The sequence below is a fragment of the Phaenicophaeus curvirostris genome, chromosome 21 (genome assembly GCF_032191515.1).
Source record: "Phaenicophaeus curvirostris isolate KB17595 chromosome 21, BPBGC_Pcur_1.0, whole genome shotgun sequence".
NCBI classification, from domain to species: domain Eukaryota; kingdom Metazoa; phylum Chordata; class Aves; order Cuculiformes; family Cuculidae; genus Phaenicophaeus; species Phaenicophaeus curvirostris.
Window position 1 is genome coordinate 10,207,788 of NC_091412.1, and position 10,842 is coordinate 10,218,629.

Consider the following 10,842-nt stretch of genomic DNA (forward strand, 5'->3'; position numbering starts at 1 on the left):
GAGTCTTGTGGAAAATGAAACTGCTCGCACAGACCTTGCTCACCCGGCTGCAGATGTGGGTAGGATTAATTGGTGCCTTTCTCTCTGTACCATGTATGCACGAGTAGTCCAGCCCTCGGCCAAAGGAAAACTGAGTTAATGAGCATCTTTAATGAACAGTGACTTGTGACTTTTGGTGGGGGTTGGAAGCCAGCTTTAATTGCAGTGCTGTTGCTTTTATGGAAAGCACAGAACTCCACACGATAGCCTTTATTCAGACTTAGAGTGTTTGTATTAATTTTTTAAGTGTTTCTTTCTGGATTGAGCTTTTTATTAACGCCTAAAAATCCATATTAGCTCAATTATCTTCTTTTTTTCTTATTCACATTCAAATAAGAAGCACGTGGTCTGTGCGGTGGGAATTCTGTAGGTTAATATGCACGGCTTTTTTCCTTTAGAAGCTATCCACTACGGGACTTCCAGTTTCAGTATTTTACTTTGAATTCCAAGCTGCCTCACAGGAAGAGCTGACCCTGAAATTTGTCCTTTTCTCATTGACTCCGTACTGGTATTCTCTCCTTCCTTCCAGTGACTCCAGTATAAAACTGACCAGTCAATTGGGATACTTGAGGCAAGACCATTTGGGCAGTGTCTGCAGCAGCAACGGTTCAGGGCCGGGGAGAAAAAGAGTGATTTGAGTGATTTCCCATGCCAGTGGTGCAAAGCCAAGGTGAAAGGTGCTTCTCAGAGGGCTTAGGGGGTGAAAGAAGGAGAGGAAAGCAGGTTGGGGTGGAATATGGAGCCATCAGCTAAAACTAAGTCCTTCCTAGGGGCGAGGGCTCTTTCTGTAAAGCCTGCAGAGAAACTGCTGCACTTCACGTTTTTACGCAGAGGGCTGGCACCGCTGTTTTTCACTTATCCCAACATGGATTCTCTCATTAGGGGAGGAATCCTGAAGGCCTGTTTGTATTTTGTTCAGTGGTAATGAAAATCTATCTGTAGGCAGTTTTAAAAGCAGTGGGGTTTAAAGCCTTCATGTGAAATGCACTTAAAAGATGCTAGATTAGTGCTGAGGTGAGGCAGAGAAATATATCGCATTGCATGATAAAAATAGCTCCAGCGGTGAGACACACGCAGGAATGTGACCAGACGCATTGGTTGCCACGGGATTAGCGGGATGGAGACTCGCAGCTCTCCGATCGATCAGGGTAATTGCTCATCTGCGCAGCTTTGCCTTATAGGAAAGAGGAAATAATTACTTTTTAACAAAAGCATTCTGCCTTGCATTTACCATCGGGTAACTTTGTGAAGCTCATCCCGTTATTTGCTTAACGTGGCTTGCTCATCTGCCATCCTCCTTGGTATTTTATGGCCTGATCCAGAATTCTTGCACTTGCACATGGGTGAGGCGTGTTCCTAACACCAGCATCTTCCTTCGGTCTATTCCAACTTGTTTGCATTTCACTTAATAACCAGACCTAATTGTTCTTCACTGGTTTATGGATGTTTGTATGGGATATTCAGACTCTTGCTCACCCCGCGATGCCTTTCTCCTAATTTTTTCCTGCCTTAATGATTCCAATCGTTGAATCTTGCTTGTGGAACTACTAGCAAAGCACATTTTAAGCGGCACGTTGGGAACCTTAGAAATACATCGCCTTGGTCAGGCCTGAGTGGAATGGCTTAGTTATTCCCCAGTAACAGGAGCGCAATCTTAGCTGTGTGCAAAACAGGCTCTGTTCGAAATGGAGGTTGGTTTCCGAAGATCCTATCCAAGGGATTTAAAAGATGGTTTGCCATCTGGTAGGGTGCCAGGCTTGATGTTGGTGCGTCATTTCAGTTGAACTGAGGGGTTATTTTCGCTCGTCAGAGGAAGATTGAGGATTACAGATGTGCTGTAACTGATAGCCGCAGCCTGTTCAAGCATCGATGTCTGAGCTGCTTTCTTACAGCTTCCATCACAGTTCCTGTGAAACAGAAAAATAGGTGCTTGGGTAGGAGAATATTTAGTGTATCTGTTCAGTGTTTATATTTACCACGTTGCTTGTTGATACGCTTATAGAAACCTAAGCCAGGCTGGGAAATTTCAATGGTAAAGGTGTCTTAAAGTAGCTACTTAATTTCTCATGTGAAAAGAAAAGCTTTATGTGACAGTGGCAGGACAGATGGGGTGGATTCCTTTGTCCGTTGTTGATGGATGCTTGACTCATGGTGAGTTGTGAGGGTCATCTCCTAGGGAAGAAACAGAATGGAATGAGCATGGGCAGTGCTAAAAATAAAGGTTGGGAAGCTCGTGAAGGCCTTGGCTGCTGAGGTGAGGTAATACTGGCAGAGTCCGTTGGGAGGCTCCTCTCTCCATTAGGAGCAGACCAGCTCCCTCGGAAGGACAGGCAGAACCCACCTGCCTGCAGCAGCAGGGACAGCCAGGGTGAGCAGCGAGGATGCTCAGGTTCACATCATGCGAGCGTTTCCTTTGCTTAGAGAAGAGCTGGTGTGTTCAGACAGCACAGAGAAGGAGGTGTAACCAGCGCTGGGGAACGTGCTGTGCTAGGATACAAGGCAACCTGCTTGCAAAGCTGCTCGTTTCACAAACAATATTTCTGTAATTCTCCTTTCTGTTGCTATCCATCCTCTTTTCCATCTCCTGACCTTTACTTTCTGAAAGTGAATGCTCTTAGAGCAGTGCTGCTCTCCCTCACCTGTGGAGATGGAAGCCACAGGATTCAGGGACGGCTGGTACTCGGGCTTGAGCTGTTGTCAGGAGGCAATTTGCTTAAAAGATTCGGAGGTGGATTTTCAAGAGGAAGGGCTGTTTGCTTGGGAGCATCAAGTTCTTTGCTGGAGCATTAGATTTCCTTGGGTCGGGGGGCCCGGTGCGGGGCTGGGCTGCTCTTGGGCTGGAGGAGCCAGCTGCTGCATTTCCTGTGTTTTCAGCACAGTAGCAGATGACATGGGGACGTGAAAAGTATTAGGAAAAGGGATGGGTGGTTTTTTTCCAGTAAACTATTGCGAGGCTGGGGGTCTGAAATCAAGCACAAGCCAAACTGGATTGTGGAAGCTGCATGCCGTTATTTGAGATGATAAAATCACTTGTAAAGCAGTAGTCCCATAGGAGTTAAGCAGCAGAGCTGTGGGAGGGGACAGACCCAACTCCCTGCTTGGAATTCAGTTACAGCGAGGCAGGCACAAGCATTTCCCTAGATTCCTGAAGTTCTCTCCAGAAGCACTTGGAGCTTGTGGGTGAGGTAGGTATCTGGTAATGGGAGTCAGTGAAACCACACCTCTGTCTCCACAAGGCTTTTGTCTGTCTGGGGAGTAGCATCTCTTTAATCTGTGAGGTAATCATGTAATATTGCCATGTGCATCATTGATGTTCTCTGTAGCGAGGTGCCACACTGAAAATTCAGCTGAAGAAATAATTGCACACCGTAAAATAACACACGTGTAGCCTCCTTCCATTTGCTAAACTTGGACTGACAAGGGCTTCCTAATGGACAGAGAGACACTCGCAGTGCTTTCAGATGTCAGCAGCTAGAAAAGAACGTGGATGTAAATGGAGGCTCGAGCTGAAGTGCTTCAGATGGTTCCCACCTCAGCGTTACACGGGTTTAATGTTTAATTCATAACTTTCTGCTTTCTGAATTACACGGTAAAGATACTGAGAATGGCTTGAAGAGAGCCTTGGGGAGGCAGCCTTAAATTAAGAGAATAGAGACTGGCCCACCACCACAAGCCGTAAGGAATATTCCAAGCAGGAGATGGGCTCGTGTTTATAGCACAGTAGTTTTTGTCCAACTATAAACACACTCTGATCAAAACACCGGCTTTGGTTTGCTCCCCTGGGCAGGTCTTGCCTTAAGCCGAACTGGGGGATGCGTTGGTCACCAGGTAATAAAGGGAATGAGGTTCCTGGTACACAATCTGCTGGTCTAGGAAGATGAAGTTCTTGCCTCTTGAGTCCTCGGAGGTTTTCTACCTTTGCTGTGCGACTGTCTTGCCCTGGGGTTGATCCCTTCCTTACCAGAATCAGTATTGACCAATTCCCTTTCTCCGCAGGGGACACTACACAGAAAATGAGATCTGCACAGTATCCTACCCCAGCAGAATTGGATGCTTATGCTAAGAAGGTCGCCAACAATCCACTGACTATAAAGATTTTCCCAAACAGTGTCAAAGTTCCCCAGAGGAAACACATACGCCGTACTGTGAACGGACTTGATACTTCGGGCCAGAGGTACAGTCCCTACCCGTCTCAGGCCACCACGAAAACCGGCCTCCTGGCGATAGTCAAATCTCCAGCGAAAGGAATCATCAAAGACTTTGACGGGACACGCACGCGTCTGCTGCCGGAAGCGATGATGAATCCCCCTTCCACACCATACGTTGCACCTAGCACTTTAACCCACCCGCAGGCGCTCGCTCGCCAGCAGGCTCTCCAGCATGCACAGACTTTGCCGCACCCCCAGAGTATCCCGCAGCCACAGACTTTGCAGCACCCTCAGGGTATTCCACAGCCACAAAGCTTACCGCACCCTCAGGGGATCCCGCAGGTGCTGCCGCACCCTCAGAGCATGCCGCAGCCGCAGGGCTTGCAGCATCCTCAGACCATGGCACACCAGACTCTGCAGCATCCCCCCAATCCTTTGCTGCAGCCGGGTTTACATGGAAGCAGAAAGATGCCGGATGCTGATGCGCCGCCGAATGTGACCGTGTCTACCTCAACCATTCCCCTCTCGATGGCTGCCACCCTGCAGCAGAACCAGCCGCCGGACCTGAGCAGCATCGTGCACCAGATTAACCAGTTCTGCCAGGCCAGGGCTGGCATTAGCACTACCTCAGTGTGCGAGGGACAGATTGCAAACCCCAGCCCTATAAGTCGCAACCTGCTTATCAATGCAAGTACCAGGGTATCTACTCACAATGTCCCTACGCCCATGCCTTCCTGTGTAGTAAACCCTGTCGACCATGCTGCTGCTGCTATTCCTCCTGCCTCTGTGAACGTGCCCATGGTGAATATTAACAGGGTGCCGCCCGCCTACCAGAACGAAATCAAATCGGTTGCGTGGAACCAGCACCAGCTTGCACATCTGCAGCAAATGTGCGGGGACGCTGCTGGGCCTGCTGGTCTCGCAGGGAAGCACCCTCAGAGAGAGATCGCGGGGCAGAGTTTTCCTGGCAAAGCTTCAAACTACCCTCAAGAACTGTGCATGGGCCAGTCGTTCAGCTTGAAGCCCCCCATCGAGAAGCCCACGCCTTCTCCGCCGGTGAACGGGTTGCAGGGACCTTTGCCATATACCAACGGGCACTATTTCCAGCCCATCTGGAATAACATTCTGCCCACGCCCAACAGTGACAGCTCTGGGTCCCAGGACCTCGCCATGCCTTTCCACGGGGGACAGCCAGCAGGAGCGCCGCTAGATTGTGCAGGAGGAACTCATTACAGAGCTGGAGCTGGCCCATCCAGCCAGAATAATGTGATGCAGACCATGGATTACCTAAGCGGGGACTTCCAGCAGTCCTGCTTCAGAGATCAGAGCATGGCCGTGCTGGGAAAAGTCCATCGGCCTCCCGTGAACCGAGCACCCGAACCAACCGATAGTCGAAATCTTCATATTCAACACCCAGGGTATAGATAGGCTGCAGTCACTTTCACAGACAAAAAAAAATTATAGGTTTAGTCTTAATTTTAATTAATAAGCAAGGCGTTTTTAACTTGCAAACTTGTGTGATCATTATAGTAACCATTGGAAGAAGACATACTGTATATTTAAAAGCTTTGCTTACATGTTACCTATCTCCTTCATGAATCGAATATTTAACATGCCTTTTGTTTCAAAGAATTTCATTACACTACTTCACGCCACAGCTGTTTCCTCACCGCAGAATCCCCTTTGTGCAGCTTTTGCCTTCTGCTTAGTAGCTGCTTGCCGGACTGATGTTGAGTTGCTGCAGGGGTTTTGCAGTTGCATCTGTTCGCCAGCTCTGTAAAGAGCGAGGTAGCGTAGCTGCTTAAATTTCCATCTCAATTTCCTCTGAAGATTAAGAGCAACAGAATTTGTCAGGAAGCAGGGCTTATTTTCGACTCGAAAGCCCATTTCATTAATGCATTAAACATTGACCATTTGCACTGTCTAGAGGCCTAGTTAATTGAAAAGGAAGCCTACATTTTAAAAGAGCAAGCTAGGGGTATGTATTTAGGCATTAATATAGGAAGAAGCTTTTCAGCTGTTTCTTGCTGAGACGCCCGCGTCTATCGTTTAGACTTTGTCCAAAGTCAAAAGTCTCTGGCGGATTTCTCCGACACTTTTTGTTTTGCGGACAGGGTACGGAGGAGAGGGAAACGGCAGGTTTAGGATGAAGGCAGCACGGCTGCCGTAGGTAGCTGCCTTTTTTTCTGCATCGTATTTCCCTTCCTCGCTCCCCTTTCGCCAGCCTAAGAGCTAGCTTTGTCTGAACCCCTCGCTGCTAGGAGTCTGGCCGTCCTGATGTGAAGGGAATCCAGACCCACTGACAACTCCAAAAAAAAAAAGGGTTCAGCCGCTTCTCCAGTAGCTAGAATTAATTTCAGGGTGAGGAGACGTTAACTCAAGCTCGTCTCCGGTGCAATGAGTGGGCGCGCGGGGCGGCGTGGCACGGTCGGTACCGCTGAGACGGGAGGCGGTTGATCCGAAGCGAAGCTCCGCTCACGAGCCACTGGGGGACCGACAGTCCCGTATTCCTCTCCGTCGAAAACGCCACAGCAAATTAAATGGAACAATTCTCTCTGGGAATAAGCGAGGCTGTTTCTAACATCCCTTTTTCCCAGGGTCTCGGTGCCTAACTCCTCCTGTTCCTTTCCCACATCCCTTCGAGCAGCTGGTCGAGTCAGTGACCGCAGGACACTAACCACTGGGTAACCTCAGCGTCTCGTTCTCCGTGTGCCGAAACGTCTTTTCCCTCCTAACAGCCGAATTTGTTGTGAGTAACCAGTTCCTCCTCTCTCTTAACGAGACTGATACTTGAACATAATGATCACAGTCAAGTTTGGAAATTAAAAAAAAAAAAAAAGATAATAAGAAATAAATGCATTGATTCTTTCTATGTACACTGGCTAAAAAAAATATTGCTCTACACTGTAACTTTTAAGTGTAATATTTCTGTATGAATGTCGCCTGGTAGTGTGGGTTTGAGTAGCATCGTGTATGGGTGAACCCACTGGCCTCTGCCACCCACTGGCCTCCCTCACAGCCCTCTGGAAAACAAAGCCTTAAGTATTTGCTCCTTGAACTTTCCTTAACGAGCATGGTTTAAAATCTTACCCGACATCATACAAAATTGAGGAAGAAAAAAAAAAAAAAGGAAAAAAAATAACAAGTTTTGAAGTGACGTCATAGTTGGCTTAGAGATTCTTAAAGAAGTTTTTCGTAAATGGGAAAATTAGCAAACATTTTATTTGTATTTTTTTAATTTAGACGTGTAGTCCTGGGCTGTAACAAATATTTAGGTTTCAAAGCTTAGCAGAGTACGTTTCCTGACTCCTCGCGTAAGTTGGTACACTTATATCCTGTCATTATTTAAATTCTTTTTAAGTGTACTATAAACCGTTCTTTAGTGGTAACTCTTTAGCAAAGCGAAGCAATTTGACTAAAGACGGATTAAATTATGTGTTGGCTTGTGTTGCCTTATATTTAAAAAAGGAAAAATTGCCTGATTGTGTTATGCCAAATGATAGCAACATGAAGTCCTAATTTATTGTTTATAATCGTATTCCTGCAGTCTTTGTGAAAACTGGTAAATATACATCTATGAAAGAACTAAACTCCCGAGGCTTTTCATGCAATATTTTTTCGGAATCCACTCGATTGGAAGCCAAGGTGAAGCTGCTTCCCTGACAGCCTCCCCGTCCCTGCCCCGTCCGCCCCCCGATCGACCCAGGGCTGTGCTATGACGTTAACCTTCCCCGCCGAGTTAGTTCCTGTAAGGTGTTCTGCTACCTGAATACACATCTTTGTACTAAATAAACTATTGGCCTCTCCTCTCTTCCGTAGCTGCTCATCCCGACTCTTATTCAAACCTGGTTTTTTCTCTCCTGTTCCTCTGCTGAGGGAGATCCCGCGTGCGTCCCGTGCTGTGGGGTTTCTGGAAGCGGTTCCGTGCCGGCGAGGGGTTTGCTTTAGCGATGGGGATTGTTCCGTGCGGGTGGTCCCAGGTAGAGCCACGACCTCTGAGACGTTGCCCCGGTACAGCAGGACCGGGATCCACAGTTACTCCCAAGACTCATCCAGGTGGGACATGGCTTGAAAAATAGGAAACGTTTTACTATTAAAATCAACTGAAATGCTTCCTTTTTGTTCTAGGAGTGAGAGTTTTTTCTTTAAACCAACCCCTTTCGCTTCTCTAGCTGCTTGTTGCTGATGGGCTCTGCTTCCTTCTCCTTTCTGGCCTCGGCGCAGGCACAGTGGATGCTGCCTGGGCATCCCACTCGCCAGGGGGATGAAGGGGAGAGCGGATGAAGCTCAAGTCCGAGGCTGGTGCGTGGTAGGAGCTCTTCTCTCTTGGAAACACTTGAACACGCAGTTTTATTTCACGCCAAAACCAGGGTAACCTGAAGGCCAGGGCCGCACCTTCCCCCTTGCGTCACCTCTGGACTCTGGGTGCCTTTGGGGTTCACACGGCTGCTCCCGTCACACCACTCGCCTTCCCTTTCTGTCTGTCTCTTCGTCTGTGGGTCAGTGGCATCCAGAGCTCCAACTGCAGCACAGGGTTCCTGTTGTGATGGATCGGGGGCACTTGCAGATGACAGTTCTCCTTGAGGGAAGAGTTAACGTGTTTTCAGATGTTTTACCTATTCCTGCTGTCTCACCAGCAGTGAAATCTGTCCCTTTCACCAGTTTAGCAAAATGGCTACCAGTTTTCGGATGGTTCCCAGCCGGAGGTGGCCATCAGATCCTAGGAGGGCCTCAAGATGCACCAGGGGAGATTTAGGTTGGATATTAGGCAGAATTTCTTTATTTATGGGGTTGTCAAGCACTGAAAGAGGCTGCCCAGGGAGGCGGTTGAGTCCCCAACCCTGGAGGAGTTTAGAAGACAAATATAAGTTGTATGCGGGGACATGGTCTAGTGGTGGACTTAGCAGGGCTGGATCAATGGTTGGACTCGATGATCTTAAAGATCTTTTCCAACTGAAACCATTCTATGATGCTATAAACACGGAAGTGTAAACCCTTCCATGAGGAATCTTCCACCTCCAACATGTCTTTTGAGCAGAATCTTTGAAGCTGTTAAATCGCAAGCCCAGTTTTGTTACAGCCCAAAGTTAACATTTAATAAAGACACTTGTGAGTTTTCCTTCTCCAAGCTAACTGCGAGATGTCTCCGTGGGACTTGGCCGCTCCCGTAGAAACCAAACAGAAATGCTCACTGGGGAGAGAACTGGGAGTTGCTGCTGCATTTCATTAAACCACAAGCCGGTTACAAACGCTGCTGCTCATCTGCTAAGGGTATGAATAGCGTTTCTTTTTAATTTCATTTATGTCTTCAGGAGAAATAAAAAGCCAGAAAAAGAAAGGGAGAGACCTAGTGCCCCTTCTGCTGGTTTGGTGTGGGGTGAGCGCGGGAGGCAGCAGCTCTGGGTGGATGCTTGTCCCAAAGGGAATTTGGAGAAGGGTTTCTGTGAGTTCCTGGGGTCTGAATGTGTCGGGTGCAGCCTGGCTGCCCTTCTCCAATAAAAGCACCAGGAAGGTCTGGGAGAACAGTAGTGACGCAAAATCCCAGAGCAGGAAAGATGCTGAAAGAGTTATTGGAGGAGGAGCTGGGGAGGTGGTTGAATTCCCATCAGGGGAGAGGGTTTTTTTGACAACATCAGCAAGAGTTAGTGCTGCCCTGAGGGCTGGTTTCTCTGACCAGGAGGGAAATGCTGTGGGGAGACAGGGAGGTGCTCAGAAACCGGACCCAGCAGCTTCCCGGATGGTGCTGAGTGCCCTGCGAGGGGCTGGCCCTAATTCTAGGGTAATAAACTCTGAGTGCGGCTTATACCATAATACTAAATACAAAAGTTTAAAGTGAAGTCATAACCCTTTCTGGCAGACAGGAGCTGCGAGGTTTTTCTCTCCTTTCCTGTGATCCTGCACCCAATTTAGGGCACGGAGCGTGTGCTTTCATCTCCAACTGACACAACAACTCAAACCCCCTCTCCTCCGCGCTTGCCGCAAACAGAGGAGCGTCAAAATCCCTCTGATGGCAACCAAATACCTTTCATGCTGTGTTCACTGTTCAGATTCTAAGAAACCTATTTGGTTCCTACGTGCTTTTCCAGGAATTTGGGCTAAACCGGGCAGCTTAGCTGGGAAGAGCTAAGGGTTCGTCTACACGCTGTGCTGGGAACAGCCTGGGGAGTCTGACCTTCAGGATCCTGTTCTCTTTCCACTGCTGCAGCTCCTTCGGGGTCTCGGTTCTTCCTCTGTCCTCCAGCAGGAGGAATCCCCCTGCGTAGCCTTTTCAGGAGGCTTTTACACTGTCTTTGCCATTAGACCTGTTTTCCGGAGCGAGGATCTGATGGGATAACGAGCCAGCGGGGACCTCGATGGGAGCAGCCACCACTGAGCTGAAGGCTTCGGCAGACGGCAGCGTAAAATCCAACCTTTAAGAACTCCTCCTTTAGGACCAAATAGTTTTTTCTTCCAAAGATTTAATTGCTATGTTTGGTCTTCTCCTTCCTAATCTGAGCTCACTAAGCCCTTGGGGATGGTGGGAGGATGCGAGCGTTGAGTTTGACCCAAGGGAGACAACGCGCCCAGATGTTCTCTGCTGAAAACCAGCAGCTTGGACGCTTGGAGAGGAGCAACTGCTGCAGGCAGGGTGAAAAATGGGAGCTGGAAAACAGCC

General features: G+C 48.4%; 1 protein-coding gene across 8 annotated transcripts in view; it reads left to right on the top strand.

Annotated features, from left to right (window-relative positions):
• FAM222B (family with sequence similarity 222 member B) overlaps positions 1-8,301 on the top strand; it is a 36,612-nt gene extending 28,311 nt beyond the window's left edge. For 6 of the 8 annotated variants that reach the window (XM_069874379.1, XM_069874377.1, XM_069874374.1 and 3 more), the window contains one exon: positions 4,036-8,301. In XM_069874379.1, the coding sequence (XP_069730480.1) occupies positions 4,036-5,615 (1,580 nt within the window). In that variant the 3' untranslated portion in view covers positions 5,616-8,301. The remainder of the gene's footprint in view (positions 1-4,035) is intronic. The other 2 variants (XM_069874381.1, XM_069874382.1) reach the window with 1 other exon arrangement.
• Positions 8,302-10,842: the final 2,541 nt, after the last annotated feature.